The sequence below is a fragment of the Sciurus vulgaris genome, assembly GCF_902686455.1.
Source record: "Sciurus vulgaris genome assembly, chromosome: 1".
Taxonomy (NCBI): Eukaryota; Metazoa; Chordata; class Mammalia; order Rodentia; family Sciuridae; genus Sciurus; species Sciurus vulgaris.
Genome location: NC_136461.1, coordinates 13896002 through 13914957, shown reverse-complemented (window position 1 = coordinate 13914957; position 18956 = coordinate 13896002). Strand labels below are relative to the sequence as shown.

At 46.4% G+C, this 18956-nt stretch overlaps 1 protein-coding gene across 6 annotated transcripts in view; it reads left to right on the top strand.

Moving 5' to 3' along the window:
* Positions 1-307: 307 nt before the first annotated feature.
* PLA2G2C (phospholipase A2 group IIC) overlaps positions 308-18956 on the top strand; it is a 65462-nt gene continuing 46813 nt past the window's right edge. The window contains exons 1-2 of one of the 6 annotated variants that reach the window (XM_079147281.1): positions 308-396; positions 5935-6026. Coding sequence is in view for 3 of the 6 variants with exons in the window: in XM_079147286.1 (XP_079003412.1) it covers positions 6030-6092 (63 nt within the window). In the remaining 3 variants the exon portion in view is untranslated. Of the gene's footprint in view, positions 813-5668; positions 6093-18956 lie in introns of those variants that run through there. The other 5 variants (XM_079147286.1, XM_079147285.1, XM_079147287.1 and 2 more) reach the window with 5 other exon arrangements.

The window sequence follows — 18956 nt, the reverse complement described above, 5'->3', positions numbered from 1 at the left end:
TTTGGTTCTTAACCTGTCTTTCCAAGTGCTACCATTTTGCTGGTGGGTTAACTTCTTTTCTCTAACTAGTAATTTAGGATGATCATCTAAAGGTCTATCTTTGTGGAGGTTGTTCATCCTCGCGAGGTTAGCGAGGAAGGCCGGTCCTGGACAGCATGGCGGACAGAGACCTAGACACAAAAGGCGCAGGTCCCTGCAGAGAGGCCCTAGAGTTTGGCCCCGGAACCAAAGTCCAAAGCGTGGGTTTCCGCCCGGGCAGAAATGGAGGCGTCTCCTGCGCAGGCGCAGTGGTCTAATCAGTTCCCGACCCGGGTCTGCGCCAGCCTACACTAGCTCGTGGGCGCTGTGGTCAGAGGGTCAGGCCGACCTCTCCCCACCCCGAATGTGACCGTCGAGGTGACCGGGGAGGAGGCCGCCGAGGGGACCCAGGGCGCACGGAGGACTGGGGTGGTGAGAAGGGTGGGCCGTGGGCGGGCCTGGAAGACGCGAACCCCCAGAAGGCCCCAGCAGGCCGGAGGGCGCCGGCCGCAGAACCGTCGGGCCCGCGCGCGCGCCCTCCGACGGGCCAGCCGAACCCCGTCCCCTCTGGGAGCCCTGGAGCCGGCCGAGATTTACTTCTCCGAGCCCGAGTTTCTCAGCTGTGAAATGAGCTGCACACAAGTCCTGCCCGGCCTTTGTTCGTTCATTGAATATTGACTGCACCCTTCACAGGCTCCGTGCTAAGTGCTTCCTATTCACAAGATTATTGTGGGGAAATCAAATGAGGTGATGAAAGAGAAAGCCCTTGGCATGCTTTTAAGAGTGTTATAAATGTGAGTTCTTATGAAAGCCTAAGCCTTATGTAATTATAGTTAGTTTTAATCAAGAAGGAGGTCAAGCTTTGCAGTTTCCCGGCCTCAGGACATCCCATCTCTCTCTGGCCAGATTTCTTGCAAATGGATCCAATTAGTCACTGGATGAGTTGAGAATAGAATTGGCTCAGTGCAAATAGAGAACTGTGCTATTACCCTTGCTATGCAGTATATCTTTAGGACCCCCTTCAAAGGAATTGAAGTAAGCTGGTAATTTGTAGCTGCTGTAAGTGTAGTTCTCTGGCAGGTTCGGAATGTATTTCCATTTACTAATTAATTTGGGGAGATTGGAAATTGTCGCTGTTGAAAATGGAACATTTGGCACCTGCTTCCCTTCTTTCCCCTTTGGTTGATAAAAAACCCAGTAATAGGAAAGGGGGCAGGGGAAGACTTGGCATCCTCATTACTGCCTCTTTTCATTCACAAGAATCATTGTTCTATTTGCTAATATATATGATATTTATTTTCTAATAGTTTAAAACACGTTTATGCAAAAACTAACACGGACAGGGCACTGTGCCAAGCCTTTGACACGTGAGAAAATGACCATATAAGTTCCCTTTCCTCAAAAATCTCAGAGTATAAGGGGAAAGAATGTAGTGGTGGATCTGATACCAGTAGAATTAAATCAGCACTAGAGTTTCCACAGATAACCTCCTTCATTTTATTAAAACCATGGGTGGTTTTATTTTACTCCTGGTTGGCGTCATGTCTTTCAGTGAACATCAAATTTAGCTCTCAAGTTACATACTTTCCCAGACCCTTAGTTGTCATGAAAAAGAACTTAAGTGCTTTACCTGTGCTTGCTCCAGTGTCCATCATCATAGACAAGCCACCTGACTCCAGGAAAGTATCCTCAAAGGACCTGCTTGAGGCACGTAGAAGGAGAATTTCTGAGGCTTAACTTTGCCTCTCGTGTTGGTGTCATGGCCTTGGGATTTTCTGTCTTGCCCCATGAACATGCATTCCCAACTCTTAGACTCTATTGTCCTTATCTTAGGGTCCTTTCTGACCCCCTGTATCATATTGATTCTTTCTTTAGCATTCACAATCAGGAGGTCTTCTCTTGCCATTCAGTGGTGGGCCATTCTGCATGGTTGGTTAATTTTCATTACAGGTTGTGAGTTGTTGTGTGGGGACTGAAGGATGGAGTGCAGTAATTGTGAAAACTCAGATCTAGGAGGTAAACAGATTTGAGCCTGAATTCTGGTCCCACTGCTTATTGGCTGTGCAACTGAAGCTTTGTAGATCTGTTTTTTAAGCTAGTGCATGTAAAACCTATCTTTTGTAGGATTGTTACTCATAGGCATGTAGTGAGAATTCAGTAAGTTAATTAAGTTGGGAAGCACATTTTTCTTTGTCCTTTGCCTCTATGTTTTTCCTTTCCAGTCTTATGCACTGTTTGTACCTTTAAGTTCTATTTAACACTAGCTGAGTGAATGAAGACTTGTAATATTCTGTTAAATTGCTAATATAGATTAAAAGTTTTCCTCTTTACCAGGAATCACAAAAATTTAAAATTCACATCTGATTCCTAGCTCAATGGCATGCCCACTTTTGGGTGTAAGTCACAAATATTTATTTCACACCTGTTAAGTTCAGATTGCTGGGGTTTTGTTTGTTTGTTTGTGTTTTTAGGAGAAAGATGAGGCAGATTTCCTCTCCTCAGGAAGTTCAAGTCTGTCTGGGAAGCTAGGAATTTCTGCCTTTTATCTGTGTTGCTTCTGTCCCAACAAGTAAACCTTTTACAATTGGAGTTCTTGGGAGTATGTTCCAGGTTATCCATTTACTTTATACTGTCCTTGATTAAATTCAACCACCCCATGATATTAAATACCCTCCGTACATCAGAGACTCCCAATTTTTTATCGGGAGATAGACTTTTCTTTTAAACTTAAAACCCATATATCTGTCTGAATAAATGCACTTATTTTACAACCTCTTCAGATTTAACCTATCTGAAACAAGCTATCTTTTCCAAATGTGCCTTACCTCTAGGGTTCCCCATCATGGAATGGCTGGAACTGGGGTGAGGAATCATCCCTCTCTAATTTCCCCATCCACATCCAGTAAATCACTAAGTCAAACAGCTCCTGCCTTCAGAATATTACTGAGACCTCCTAATTCCCCATCTCCACTGATGAGGCCAGAGTTCAAGCCACCGTGTTCTGTCGTCTGTACACTGTAACAGCTCTTGGGCCACTCCTCTAGTCCATTTTCCACATGGAAATGAGTGATCTTTTGAAGTACAAAGCTGATCAGGCCACTTGGAAAATCCCCCAGTGCCCTTGCTGGTGGAATTAAGGTTTAGGGCCATTTCCCAGCAGCCCTCTGACAGCCTATGTAAATCGCCTCTGCTGACCTCTAACCCCTGCCCACCATTCCCCACCTGATTGCCTTCTTCCCTTCACACTGCCTTTTTCTTTGTGCCTCGATGGTCACTTTTTAAGGGAGGCTTTCATCATTTAGGGTAGGGTCCCTTCTGCCTTTTTATAAAACCCTGACCTTTTTAATTTTTTGCGCTGCTTACCTTTTTTATGACTATACAGTACTCTTTGTATGAATATTTGGTCATTGATTCATCCATGAGTCAGTGAACTCCTGTTGTGGGGCACAACTTAAGAACAGATTGATCACCACTGAGTCCACATTTGAGAGTCTGTTAGCCAGCTGGCTGACTGTCTTACACAACACCCAAAATGGCTACTTGGAGAACAATCATGAGCATAGGGTTGTAGAGGTTTTTATACCATCAGTCAGTACCAATCATAAGTGTCTGTTGCCATGATTTAAAATTACAAACTAACATTATGAGTTAAAAAATCATAAGCAGAAAGGGAAGTGGGACAAAACGACCTTAGTTGAGTACAAGCTAAAGAATGGGCACTAACATCTAGACAGTCGTTGCTGACAGGGTATATTGTCCAAGGAAAATAGGAACCAAAGAGAATAATTTTACATTATATAAGAATTGCCATTTTGTGTTGCCAAACTCGCTATGCTAAGCAACTGTTGGTGGGTGCAGAGGCAGGGCGTTCCCACTGGAGAAGCATTTCCTGTATAACATGGAATCAGGGTTAAATGGAATCTGTTTAGTCATTGCCCATATAGCCTGGCCTGTAACATTTCCATGGCATCAAATATGTCAGCCTGTCACACTCCTTGAGCACAGATATCATATCTCACTACCCAGAGTCCCATGGTTATAGTATGAGAGCAGTAAGGCTGCTTCATGGCAGCTGTCAAGAAAAAGAAAAAAAGTGGGGTGCAGGGAGTGTGATGAAAATTGAGAGGAAGGAAGGTGAGATGCCTGGGGCAGGGCTGGATGAGGCTTGAGTTTTGTCTTAGAGAAAGAGTGTGCCAGTTTGACCGAAGAGTTTCATTTAAGATGGCAATCCAAAATAAAGGTGGGGAAGTAAACTTACGCCATTTTGTGGATGAAATGGGTGCAGGCTAAGGAATTTTGACTTTAGAACTTTGACTTTTAATTTTGGTAGCCATTGATAGTTTTTGAGGATGAGTGGTGACGTTTGCAAATCAGTGGCTTGAGAACTATCTAATAGACTCAGTTGCCAACAAGAGAGAAACCCGTTCTAAGTAGGCCTAATGGGAAGTGCAGGGATAGATCCAACTTAAGTCATGTCTTGATCTAACCGCTCAAATGATGTGACTGGCTTCTTCCCGTATCTTTCTGTTCTGCATCCTTTGGGTAAGCTTTCCCCTCATGGTGACAGAATAGTTATAGCAGCTATAGGACCACATGTTTCATAACAGATCTAGGGGAAAAGAGGTCATCAGCTTTCCCAGCAACTGCAATAACAATCTCAGAATTGAGTCAGGGTGGCTGGAACAGCCTGGTTTGGCTAAAGTGCACATCTCAGGAACAATATTGGTTACCAGAGAATGTAGTGTGCCAAGTGGCTTAGGCCTACTTTAAATTCACAAGTTCAGGGTTGGGTTAGCTCCAACAAACAACATTGAATAAGAGCAGGGGAGGAATGAATTTCCAAATGGAGACAGGATTGTTACTGGAATCAGAGTACTCGGAGGCTGGGCCCCAGAGTAACAAGTGTCCGTGACAGAAAGGAAGATGACCTGGCAATGCAGAGAGGAGTCCAAACTCAAGGGACCACTGCTGGGGTTGTCTGCATCTGCAGTGACCTGGGAGGATTGGCCTCTGCCGCTCGGTTCTTTGCACCATCAAATCCCCTCTTACGGCGCTCTGCTTGCTGGAGGTCCCCATCGCTCTGCTGCATCATCTTGTGGAGATAAATTAGAGGGGAAGATGGAATCAAGATGACCAAAGGTGTCTAGGAGGCTGGGCTCTCATCTTGTCTCTAAATCAGTCGCATTTGCCACTGAAGAAGGCCCTTGAGGTTTCCTTTTCCTTTCTGCTGTCACAGTGTGCCTGTGGGGGAAAGGCTGCTGACTTCTCGGATTGCTAATCTGCCCCAGGTTATGGTGATTTCATTCTTTTTGCATTTATGCGATAAAAATGGGTTTTAAAAAGACCAGATTCTTTTTTAACTTTCTGGGTTTTATTTATTGCACAAATCCTCTCACAAGAACAATAAAGGAAGAGTAAAGGGGGTGGGAAATTGGAGGATAATGTAGCTGTCTTATTAAAGAGACAGACAGCCCCTGGCAGATATATAAATATTGTCTTCAATTTATCTTGTATCCTTTAAATGTGGTCTTGTCAAAAAAAAAAAAAAAAAAAAACAAAAACACAAAACCTCTTTCTGTAATAGCACCAAGAGGTACATTAATACAAAAGTGCTACAATACAGCTTTGCTGGCTGGACAAGAAAAACTGAGGTCTGCACTCTTACAGTTTAAGGGCAAGCAGCATGTGATGTGGATGCGGGAATAAAAGAAAGGAATGTATATAATGTTTTATTTCCCTTTTGCCTACAGTCATTTCTTCTACAGTGTGGTCTTATATCTGAAGGAAATGCAGGCTCTAGACCATTTTCTATCTTCTAGTGTCATTTCTTGAGGGCTGGCTGGGTCATTAGCTTCTGAAAAATCCCTGAGCACCCAGAAGGCATTAACACATGGTTTTGTTTTTGGCTTTTTATAGTGCTGGAGATGGAACCCAGGGCCTTATGCATGATAGGAGCTCTGTTCTACTGCACCACACCCTGGCCCCTAAATTCACGTCTTTGAGTGAAGGTGATGAATTGTTTTGTTGTGGCCTTGGCTGAGAGGGCAGATTGGCTGGTGAGGCACTGTCTTGGGGTAAGATTGTCATCTGATGAACTGACCTATTTTGATAGTTTCCTTTTGTTTTCTTTTTCTCTGTCTCCCTTCTCCCCAACTCTCTTTTGTACCTCCAGCACTTTTAAGTGTTTTAAACAATTCATGACCCATCTATTAATTTCATGTGATTGAGACAGACATCAAATGCTATCATCTTAAGGCCATAATTGAAAGAGCGCAGCTTTTCCGAGTCTGTGGGAAGGCTAGTATTTGCAGAGCTCTGGACATCAGTAACATCTGACAGATCCGTAGGTGGTAAATTAAATGAATGGGATCTATCATGTGCTGGAGAGTGGCTTCTGTAAATAGGAAATTAATGTGGCCCACAGTGAGTCAGATCTGAAATAATGGCATTGAACACTATTGACTCCCACTCAGGTATTTTAAGGACTAAGTCAGCCATGCTTAACCCCTTTCAAAATGCAAGGTATGAGAATATGACAGGTGGTGACCCTGAAGCATTATCTGTCCCCTTTGGGTTCATTTGCATAATACACAAGCCAGTACAATCAACATTTATCAGCTCATGCCCTTGAAAACGAAGGGAGCCATTTCATGAATGCTTGTGTGGGATTGCCTGTTGCCCGTTTCCCCAGTACAGAGTCTCTGGTCCTCTTTCTCCCTCCTCCTGTTCCCATGAAGATACTGTACCTTCCTAGCAAAGCAGAGGAAGCTCTGTGCTCCATCCACAGCCTCCTTCATGGCCTGTGCTCCCCTAAGTGATCCAAGTTCTTCCCTTTCTGAGTTTAGTTTCCAGAAAACTGAAATATCATTACCCATCTATGGAGGTTTTAAGGCATTCTTTTAATGATTTAAAAAAAAAAAAAAAAAAAAAAAAAACTTCAAGCATTTAACCCTACAATGATGCTTTGATTGATTGCACAACACAAGCGCCTGCAATGGGGACCAGCAGTCGGAACTTCTTTTTCATTTGCATCAGGGCACTGCTCTGCTTCTGGGGTGCTCTCGTGGGGTGTAGACAGAGTTGCACCACTCATCAGCTCTCCTTCACCACCTTGTCGTGTTCGTCCTGCTGTTGGGGTCGTGGGGCTCTGAGCGCAGCCTCTCTGCTCCTCAGCACTGCACAGCCTGCACTTTGCGGGTCGGTCCCTGTTCTGGGTTGGAAGTGGGTAATTCTTGCCCACGGCACTCTCTTGTCAGCCTTGAGTGTTGAAAGTGCAAACGTGGTTGGCAGCTGCAGACGTGCTGTTGTTCACCCACCCTTGGAGCGCACCCATCAGCCGTCTTCACTCACAGGCAGTGTGCCAGGCCTGCAGTTCTGGTCCTGCCGCAGGTGCTGGGAGCTGGGTGTCACCTGTCGCCATTCCCCCAAAGCAGCAGGGGTTTCTCCTTTTCTCCTGTGCCTCTCTTGAAGCCAATTTTAAAACAATAACATCCCCTGATGCCTCTGCCAGGAGTGTTCTAAACTTCCAAGGAACAGCCATTTATCACATCTTGTCACGGGGGAGGCTGGCCTCTCTACTTTCAGTTCTCATATCAACTCTGGAGGTGGGTGTGGAGTCAGAAAGATCTGGGTTTGAATGTTAATGCTGCCATTTCCCACTGTGTGACCTGAGATACCTTAGGTGGCCTGAGTTTTATTTCCCCACTGTATAATGAGGATAATAATGCCCCCTCCACAGGGTTGTGAGATGTAAGCAGACCTTTTCCATGGCTCTGCAGCATATAGTAAGTGCCTAATAAAGGTAGCTGCTACCACAGTGTCTTTGAACTTGGCCACATTGCTTGACTTATCCAAGGTTACACATCTAGTAAGTGGTGGAATGTGGCTGAGAATTCAAATCTTTTGAAATGTATTTCCTTTCCATTCTTTCCTCCTTTATTAGAAAAGATTCTGTTGGTGCCAGAGCCCCATGAGAAAGGACCTGGAGCCCTTGGGGACTCTGGCAGTGAGCTGGGCAATTGAACTCCAAGGCTAAAAAAAAACCTGTCTCTTGAATTCCCACTATATAGTTGGCATGTGTGAGGCACTTGGCATGAGTTCTCTTGATCTTTTGAATGGTCCTTCACCCAATTCAGACTTTGGTGTTCTGTTTTTCCATTTTTGTTGCTTCTGTGTATCACCTATAATGTTATTTTACTTAAAAATTTCCTTTAAAACCGATTCATTATTATTTAAATAGATGTATTTTTAAATGAAAGTTTTCATCACCAGAGTGAATAAAAAGCCTGTAACATTGACAATACATGGAAGATACCCAGGAAAATGAATGCAAGTCAAGCCCTGTTGCCATGTTCCAGGTGGGTGGTATGCTGCCTTGTGGCCTGGACACTGTTAACAAGGGAGACTGGCCTAGTGTCAGACCCTGCGCACTAAAGCCAGCAGGTGTTTCCTCTTGCCTTATGGGAACAGCTGAGGAACTGGGCAAGAACAGCGCCCTCCCTTGCTGGTCCCTGGCACTGGTCTGTCTGCCACCTAGGTAATTTCACAGGTCTTTATTTCCTGCTGAGCTGGCCTGGAGTTGTTGGCTGTCTTATAGGTGGGACTGAAGCTCAAAGAGGGCTGACCCAGAGGGCTGACTTACCAGGGTTATATGTCAGATAAGTGGAAAAGATTGAGGTTTTTCTGAAGAAAACACAAAAGAGAAATGTGTCACACCTCAATGGGTCTGTCCCATTGAGGGCCTGTCCCGGAGCGTGGGTTTGCTGGCTGGAGTGTTCTGTTGCAAGTTCATTGACCATGAACTCACTGAGTGTCTCATGAGCTCGGGAGGAATGTGGGTTTCCGTCCAATCTGGGCAACATTATATTCTCACCACCTTGCCCAAATACCTGCTGGTCTCCACCCATATCTTCAAGGAAATATCAGTTGGGGGGATTGGGGCTGAAAAAACGATATCCTTGGGGAGGGATGGTGGCCCAAGGGCCTAGAAGGGGCAGGAGGGTCTCTTAACAGCTGGTAGCCCCGTGCCCGCTACAGCTCTGGCAGCTAGCTGGGCTGTAGCAGTGGGTGCAGCTGCCTTCCTGCTTGAAGAGCAACTGGCTTGGTGTGGGGAGCAGAGGGCTAAGAGGGTGTCAGGACCTGAGGCTGTCCCAGCCATGCTGAGGTCGTTGTCTGGAGAATATTGCCACCTGTTATTTACAGAACATCTTAGGCACTGGAGTGCTGGGAAGGGGCTGAACCCAAATTCAAATTCCAGTTGCTCTGTGAAGTTACTGAGTGTGGCAAACTCAGGGAAGACTCCCCTTGTGCACCCAGGCTTTCTAAGGTGAGAAGTGGGAGGCGCCAACCATCACTTTAGGGTTGACTTAAAGGCACAGTGAGCGAATGCCCGAGTCACTGGTAACATGCTGGTGTTTTCTTCCCCATCCCCCTCTTAGTCAGGTAGATATATGCTGCCTTTGGTCTTCCTTCTCCTTGCTGTCCCTGCCCCATCCCCAAAACTGATATTCCCTTGAAGATATGGGTGGAGACCAGTAGGTATTTGGGCAAGGTGGTGAGAATATAATGTCGCCCATATTGGGACCGAGGCCCACCTTCCTCCTGTGGGGAGTGCGGGTAGCTGACCCTTTTGACTCAGTGGGACGTGACCACAGGGCTGTCCAGCTCCAGGCTCCAACCTCAACCGAGACTCCCTCCATGACTCCATCACAGCCCATTTCTCTTGCCCTTCCTCTGCCACAGGTGTGGGCTGGCGCACACTAATAAACTGTGTGCAAATCTCTGTCTCAGGATCTGTGTCGCAGGGAGTCCAGCCTTACGGCAATCTCCACACACATCCCAGTGTCCCTGCTTTTGGTGCATGAACCTGCCTCCTGCTACCAGGAGTTGGGAGCGATTGGTCCAAAAGCCACATGGCCTATATTAGAGTCTTATTCTCCACTGCCTGTAGCATTGTGAACTTGCAGACTAATCTTCTCAGAAGCTCAGCTTCCTTATTTGTAATGTGAGCATGATAATAGTCTCATAAGCTGTGGCGATGGAGATAGCTTGGGTCATGCCCTTAGACTGCAGCCTGGCACACAGTGACAGGCAGCGGCGTTGGGCACCTGTGGGAGCTGGGACGGCTGGCACCCACTTCTCCATTCTCAGTTTTCTTGGTTTCCTAGGACTTATACGGTCCTGGCTCACCTACTTTTCTCTTCCCCTGCTTTGCTGACTCCTTTTCCTCTAACTTTAGACCCACTTCAGCTTCTGTCCCTCTCCTGCTCCTGCTGCCTTTCCTCCTCCATGCTCTCTCCCTTCTAGAGCAACCCTTGGTGGATGCATGCACTTGTTAAATGATGCAATGCAGTTTGTGAGGGGGAGCAGCAGACTTGTCATTTGCATGAATACCCACAGCAGTTCCCATTTGGGCTGCTCCCAAAGTCAGTCTGTCAAAAGCTTTTGAATTGTGTTAGTTATTTTGTTTGCAACTTACGCCCTTGAGAAAGGGCACCCGCTGTCTGGTAATTGTGCTATTGTCAAGGCTGATGATGCGGAGAAGGCAGGAGGAGGAGAGATGGGAATCTACCATCTGAGGTTCTAAGATGAGAGGCCAGGTCAAGTTCCAGAATAATGAGGAAGATGCGCCATTGTTCTCTTGGGTTTTTTAGACTGTTTTGGTAAGGACTCTAAATCTCAGTTGTTTACGTAAGCATTATAAGATTTCTAGGAAACCATAAAACCATGGAAATGACGTACACCTGTGTTGTTAGTCAGCTTACATTACTGCAACAAAATACTGAGATAATCAATACGAGAAAGGCTCCTTTTGGCTCCCTGTTTCAGAGATTTCAGTTCATGGTTGCTTGGCCTGTTTCTTTTGGCCTCTGGTAGCACCGTGCACCATGTTAGAAAACTTGGGGGAAGAAGCCAGCTCACACCAAGCAGGCCAGGAAGCAAAGAAAGAGAGGTGGGACCAGGGCCTCAATATCCCCGTCAAGGGCACACCCCAGTGACCTCACTTCCTCCCACTAGACCCTGCCTCCCAACAGCGCCACAGAAGGAGGACCCAACCTTTAACATGTGATTGTGGGGGACATTCAAGATCCAGAAAGTTCTAACAGGTACAAAATTACAGTTAAATAGGAGTAAATTCTAGTGTTCTGTAGCACAGCAGGGTGGTGACAGTTATCGTTTACTGTGTATTTCAAAATAGCTAGAAGAGGATTTTGTTCCCAACACAAAGAAATGATAAGTGTTCTCAGTGATGGATATGCTTGTTACCCTAATTTGGTCATCACATATTGTAGACATGTATTCAAATATCACACTGTGTGGCATAAATAAGTACAATTATTATGTATTATGTAAAAAAAGAAATTCTAGCTATGTGGGAGGCTGAGGCTGGATTGCATGTTTAGGGCCAACCTGGGAAATTTATCGAAGCCCTGACTCAGGAAAAAAAAAAAAAATCATTAGAAAGAGGATGTAGCTCAGTGGTAGAGCAACCCTAGGCTCAATCCCCAGTACCCCAAAAGAGGGAAGGAACAAAGGAAGCGGGGAGGGGAGGAGGGAAGGAAGGAAGAAAGGGAAGGAGGGAGGGAAAAGAAAAGAAAGGGAGAAGAGGGGTGGGAGGGAAGGAGAGAGGAAGAAATTCTACTGATGCCTGTTTTGGATTTAGTGTTCTGTACCTAAATCAATGAAAAATAGTTTCTGGCTCCACAGTTCTAAAAATGTGCTTTAGGAGGAGAAGAGGGAATGGGACTGTGAGAGGAAAAGATACTGCAGAAAACCCTGAAGAGAGAAGGAAGAGGAGAGAAGAAACATTAGTCATTGCCAAGTGCTCAGGACTTGACAAATGTATTCTCTTTAATAGTCGCCAAAGCTCTGTATGGATAGAGTGCTGTCTCCATTTTGCAGATAAGGAACCGGGCTCAGAAGAGAGAAATCCTTCCTAAGGCTGTGCTCTGGCTGCCCTCGCCCACGGCCCACGGCCCTAACTGCCCTGCTGGAAGAGCTAGCCTGCATAGGAGTAGGGCCCGCCCATACTGTCACCTGATGTAGCTCTGTGATCAACTTCCATCCCTGTCATAACCCTCGGGATGAGTAAGGTCAGTGCTACACGGTTGTGAGTAAGATGTACCAAAAAGTAACGATCTTGACTTGTTCATGGCAGGAAGCAGTGAGAGTCTGATAAGTCCATTCCTGTCCCTCTAGTGCCTCCTAACAGCAGCCACACAGGCCCTTTAACTCAGAAAACTTTCAGAGCTTCAGTTCTAGCTGTTCATTTTCATACTATTGATGGTTCAGTCCTTTGTGGTCACACGAAGTGAACCTACCTACAGTCGACCTTCTGAGCTTAGAAAACTCCAGAGGCCGGCTGAGGGCATGAGATTTGGGTGCTAAGACACAGCCTTGCGTTGCCAGCCAGGGTGATCATTTCATCTCACACACATGGACAATTCTTGCTTCATAAAGAGCCCACACCACCTGACTTCTTGCTTGATGCCCTCTTAGCATGGCTGCAAAGACAGGAGAAGTTGTTTTGAAGAAGAGAGTTTAGGAAAGAAATAAAGATGTTTCCTTTCCCCTGTGCTTGACTTAAAAAATATCTTAACAGCTGAATTGTGATCCTTGTGGCTTTGAAGAGTAAACTCCCCAAGGCTTTGTGTTGGACTTCTGTGGGTCTCTGGCTGGCTGTAGTTCCAATCCACTCAACTGAGTGTGACTGCGACTCTTCATATTGGCAGCCGACAGACATCGGCCACCACCTCAAAATAAACATCTCAAAAATGAGGCATTTTTAAAGTGGAGGGTGGGGTAGGACCTGCGTTCTCCTCGTCGTGGTTTGTGAGGAATGATGCTGGGTTTCCTTGAACCTCAGATGTGAGGGACCTTTCCAAGATTTTTCTCGGTTGCCTGAAGTGCCAGGGTTTCATAAGGTCAAAGTCATTCTAGAGGACGTCTGAGGACAGACAGAACCCAAAACATCAATTTTCCTTTCCCCCTTTATTTCTGCCTGTGAAATATTCTCCAGCAAGCAATTCTTTGTACTTTTCTGCCCAGACTTTCTAAGTAAGGGGCTGAACCATGTGCTTCAGAAAGAAAATGTTCACAGGTCTTCTTTCCTATGGAAACCCACTTGCAAGAATAAAGTTTGCATCCTCCTGCAGTTAAGAAACCCATGGAAGTGCCTTGCAAGTGGACCTGGCCATCTAGTCCCTACCCTCCCTTCCCAGTTAACACCCTTCTCAGGTTCTGATTTAGAAGCACTTAATTAGGGTGCTAATTAGAACCTAATCAGCTTGCTAATGAAGCAGCTGACAGCCTGGATCAATTTTAAAAGGAGAAAGCATCCGGGGCCTTTTATTTGTGCCTTGGACAGGAGATGACATGCTCTTTTTAATTGCTTTGAAACAGGCTTTGCTGAACAAATCAAACTCTGTCATTCCCGTTGGTCACATTGCCTGTGCCAGCAAGAGGCTGTGCTGCAGCAAGAGGGATGCCTTTGGACTTTGGAAAGCAAGGTTTTTCTCTCTTTGTGCCTGGTGTGTATACATCTTACCCTGTAAGGGGATTGAACTGCCCAGTGATCCCCCTTCTGAGCTCTGTGCTTCCGAGATAATGGCTATAATCCCGACTAAGCTGAATTATTTAACCAGCACATCTCCCATAGCATGTGTATGTTTATCTATCTGAAAATGTAACAGTGACCATTGAACCAGACAGATATTTGAAATGATTCCCCCTGCACCTTTGTGTGTGTGTGCACGCGCTAACCTAAATGCTGGGCTCTAGACACAGAACTCTAGGTTTTGATTATGATTTTTGCCGAAATTACGATAGTGGGTGTATTCTGCCATAGTGGACATGGCTCAGTAGGACATGAGGTTGCTTTCTAGGTTTTAGTCACCTCACGGAGTGCGAGGGTCATTGTGAAGTCAGGCCCACCTGCAGGTCGAAGAGCAGGGTCTGATGACAGGAAACCGACTGAGATACAGGAAAGAGGAGAACAGGCAGCCAGGGAGGCTGGAATCTGAGGGCCAAGGGGGCTTGCAGGTGCCATTCTGCACACCTCTGTGTGCCAGGCTCTGTGCTGAGCATGGGTGGTGGGCAGTGGAAAAATCATGACTCTCTAGAAGACAGACACTAAAGAAATGACTGTAAATAAACCAGCATGCCAGGGCTACCAAGGATCAGTCCTGTGTACAGCAGGCTTGTCCCATGAGGTCACTGCAGACTTCCTCAAGGAGTAAGTCCACGCTGAGAATAAAGGTCAAAGAAGAGGTGACCGGGCAAGGGAAGGCAGGCAGAGCAGGCCTGGCGCATGGGACGTGAGCAGGAGGAAGACAGCACATATTGTTCCAGGAACTAAGAAAAGTCCTGCATGCTGGAGCAGCGAGGAGGGAAGGATTTCACGATCGAGGCTGGAGAGGTGCCCACTCGCTCACAGCTTTCAAGCCATTTGAAGGATTTTGGATCATAAGGGAATGGGAAGCCATTAAAAGACTTTAAGCAGAGGATTTTTTATGATCAGATTTGTGTTCTTGAAATATCCCAGCAGCTGTGTGGAGAGAAGGTTTTTAGGAGTCTGGGTGGGAGGTGGGGATCATGAAGAGGGTCTCCCTGCTTCTGGTGGGAATGCAGAAGTGGGAGGCTTGAGAGAGCTGTAGAAGATATAACGAGTGAGGAGAGAGAGAGAACTGGTGACTGATGGCATGTTGGAGCCAGGAGGGAGGCAGAGCCAGGAGTAGTTCCTAAAGGTGTGACTTGAGCAACTGAGTTGATGTGGAACCATTTCTGGTGCAGAGCAGAGGTGGAGAGGAGAATTGGGCCTGGGGATGGGCAAGTAGGAGTTGAAGTCTTGGCCACATCGAGCTCGAGAATCAGTTGGCGATGTCACAGGGCTGGCTGGATCTGAAGCCCTGCAGAGCTGGAGAGGTGGGGCTCCTGACCAAGCAGGCGGGTTGTAAATCTAGGGCTCTAGGAACTCCCCCTAAGGAGAGGGGAGCCTGGGCAGAGGCTCGAACCCAAGCATCCAGCATTAATGGTCTCCTAGAAGATGATGAATCAGGAGGAGACTGGGAGACCAAGAGGCTGTTGCCGGAAGCAAGAAGAGACACTTAGAAGCTTCTCCTAGTCAAGTTTTGTAAGTTAGGAGATGGCCGTGAGTGGAAAGCCACTCAGGACCGACTATGCTGCTTTCAAAAACGAGTGGGTGACACCCGTCTGAAAGTAAAGCCTTCTGCAGGCGACACCTGGAAGGGAGGAGGCTGAGAAAGAGCGCTACTCACTTGACCTTCCGCTCCTGCCTCAGCCCCATCCCGCCTCTGAGCCCGAGCTCAGCCCTGCCCCAGAGGAAGCCCACTTGGCCTGCTGAGGCTGGGACAGCAAGATAGCCACAGACTGTGTTCTAGGGCTGCTTCCCACATGGCCCACAAACCAGCCAGAGCTCCTTGGCTCCTAGAGAGCTGTAGGTTAGCAAGTATGAGGGGGCCATCCAAGACACCTGTGCCCCTCAGCCCCACCCACCCATAGGTGCTTTGTGATCCTCCCACCTCGGGAGTCTTTCCAGGCCCACAGTTGTGCACTGATCATGCCTCCCCAGGCTGCTTCTCCCCTTACACACACCCTGTCACACTCACTCCTGGGACCTTCTGTTTACCCACCCTTCCCCCTGCTGAACTTTGAGTTTCCAAGGGCAGGAACCAAACTTAAAGCTCAGCCAGGATTGTGCCGGGCACTGTGTGTGTGTTCACTGGCGATGGCTGAGTCGAATTAAACCACATTGAGCTAAACCGTCCTCCCTTCTTATGCCTGGGGGGTGAAGGTGCCCTCCAGCTCCTTGCTGGCAGAACTGGTGCCAGAATCTGGACTTCCGGTCCAGTTTTCTCAAGATGGGTCTTCAGTGCTCAGAGCCCCAAAGAAGAATTCTCAGCACCGAAAAAATATGCAAATGTGGGAGAAATCTGCCTCCCTGTAAGCTGTAGGTGGCTCTCGCTGGTTTAAATGGTGCCATCTCAGTATCACCCACCAGGCCCTCTGCGCAAAGCTACTTTCTTTGGAGTTGCTCTTCATAAGCAGAAGTGTGACTGTCTCTGCTCCTTGTCCTCGCCACCTGTCACAGTGCTGGCTCCTTCACTTCTGATTCTTACCTTATAACATTGCCTAGGGGAAGTGCTTTGTTTTTACTCTCCCACGGGCTCTGGCCCAAGTGCATCTCCAGCATTAAGTCTCTGGGGCTTTCTTTGTGAGGAGAAGGGTTAGGAAATTCCTGGGGGACGTAACACTGGCCCCTCTTCCTTGGCAGCAGAACAACAGAGGTCCTTTTTCTGAGGACTAGCTGAAGAGGCTCCTGAAGAGCCGTCCTCCCGTGCACAAGCCCACACACTTCTCCTTCCTCCTTCAGTGTGCAGCGTGCTGGCCCTCCGTATAAAAGGAAGGGGCTGGAGGGCTCACTTCTGCCTTCCACTTACCATTTTCCAGCATCGGTCCTGGTTTCCCTTTGGATCTTTTCTTCTGCTACCTTGGCCCCCAGCTTCAGTCCAGGAACTGCTGTCACCTACCATCTTTGTTGGAGAGGCGGTAAAGGCAGCGGGAAAAGCAAAAGCTAGGGTCCGATCCTGCATTCAGAGCCCAGCTCTCAGTCTGTCTCCTGGCCTCTGTGAGCCTCGGTTTCCTCCTCTGTGAAATGGGGCTACCATGATGCTTCTCTCATAGGGCAGTCATGGAGCTAGTGACAGTGTCTTCCAAGCCCCAGCAGAACACTCAGCCCATGTGATCTCGTAATAAACGTCTGTTGTTTATAAACCAATGTTTTTTAGGTGAGACCATGACATTTTGCTTATTTTAAAGCTGGTTGCACATCCCAGGTGGTACAGTCGGTCCTTCTATCCACCATTTGCACATCAGCGAGTGTCTGGTACAAATAAATAGTGCACTGCTCTAATTATGGTGGTTGTCAATATTCCTATTGTGATGCTTATTGATGAGAAGTTCTCTTTGAAAGCTAGATTCCTGGGTGAAAGTACTTAACATCCAAAGAATGAAGCCTAGATTGCTTTATGTATTTTGTCTATTTTGTGTTTGAAAAATATGTATTAATCTGTCAAAATAAAAAGGAAAAATGTTTAACCAATGATGACTCTTGGGCTAGTCTTGATAGCTGTTCGGGGTATCCTTGGCAACTGTTTGGGGTGAGCTGAGTGTCTTTCAGAGGGAGGACATAGAAAGGTTAAACTTCAAAGCTCTTTGTGTCTGTCGGCCTGTGTCTGTAGGCAATGTGTGCTTTTTAGAGAGCCTTTTGAATTACAGGATGGTGTGGGTGGCCAGATTTCTTTTCTCGAATAGCAACATTGTACTTTTTAAACTAATGTCTGATCTTGATTAAATGGCCCTCTGGTTAAGTGGTGGCACATAATAGTATCAACCCTGGTTTAAGAGCAACCTGAAGAGTTTCTCTTTTTTATATCTTTACACCAGAAACTGTCGCTTTTCTATTTTCAGGCCCTCCCTGGAGGAACTCTGCTACTTGAGTTAGGCCATTGGCAACACCAGCTACCATGGCTCGATTCTCTTTATCTTTTATGCAGAACTGAGAACTTGCAGAATTTGTTTTTGTTTGTTTGTTTGTTTGTTTTGGTACAAGCTAGTTGCACATGAGAATATAGCCTAAGGAAATAATTAGGAACACCAAAAAAAAAAAAAAAAAAAAAAAAAAAAAAAAAAAAAACTGAAGAAATTAAGCTCAGCATTTCCTATAATAAGAAAACTTGGGAGATGCCTGAAATGTCCAGCAAGGAGGATGTGGTTAAGATCAGGGCACCTCATAAGGTAGGCGCTTTAGAGAGCCATTAAAAACTGTATTTCAGAGTAGAAGTGGGAAAATGTTTATCAAGTGATGTTAAAGTAGGACATAAAACCATGTGTTGGGCTTGTTCTTGACTTACAGCAAAAAAAGATATACGGAAGAAAACATGAAAGGAAAATTACTAAGCTGATCATTGTACCCAAGTTGTCACTTGGGCGTGGGACTGCGATTTTTATTTTATGCTTTTATTTCCCCATGTTTTCTAATTTTTCACAGCACACATAAATTACTTAAATTTAGGTAAAAGTTCTTTAACAAAAGCAAAGACAAAATCCTGTAAGTTCTGGGAAGTTGATAGTGATAGAGCCTTCGAATTAGAAATTGGCTTTGAGTGGCGGCTGTTGGATATTAATGCTTGGCACTTATGTAACATGCTGTGGGAGGGTTCTGGAGCATTTTATAGCACCTGAGCTCATTTGCATACTGTCCCTGTGTGGTAGGCAGCAGGAATTGTAACAATTTTATGGATAAAAAGGAGAGGGCGCAGAATGAACACTGCATTTTTGCCTCTGTGAGGTGGGTAGGCCATGACATCACAGTCCCTGCAGGCACAAGGTGCTACCGTCCTTCATTCCCTGAGGATTCTATGGGACCAGAGAAGTGGTGTGGAGTCTACTGCCTCTCCAAGAGGACGCTCAGGTGAAATTGGGAGCTAGCCTGCTGTTGGAAAGCCACTCCCAGGCCTTGTGTAGGACGGAGGGCGTCCTAGAGATTTGTGGTTTAGCATGTAGCATTATTCCTGCAGAGGACCTTAAAGAGAAGGGGGAGGACACCCTGAACTATTACACACAGACTGGAGACAGGTGTTCACAGCCAGGGGACTCCCTGGTGCTGAGTTCCCTGACTGATTAGTGGACCTTCTCATCCCCTTGTGACAGTCGAATTCTAGCCCCTCTTCTGTGAACCCTCAAACCCATTTCCTGGGTTTCCATGCCCCTTGGTGACTTTAGCCTCCCAGCCTACCTGTGATAGCTTTTGATTTTAGGGTTCATGGTCTACACCCCTTAAGGAGACGGAAGAATTCTAACCTTCTTTCCCTTCCAGTTTTCGCGTGTGTTTTTCTGAGGTGGCAACAGTCTCACGTCTG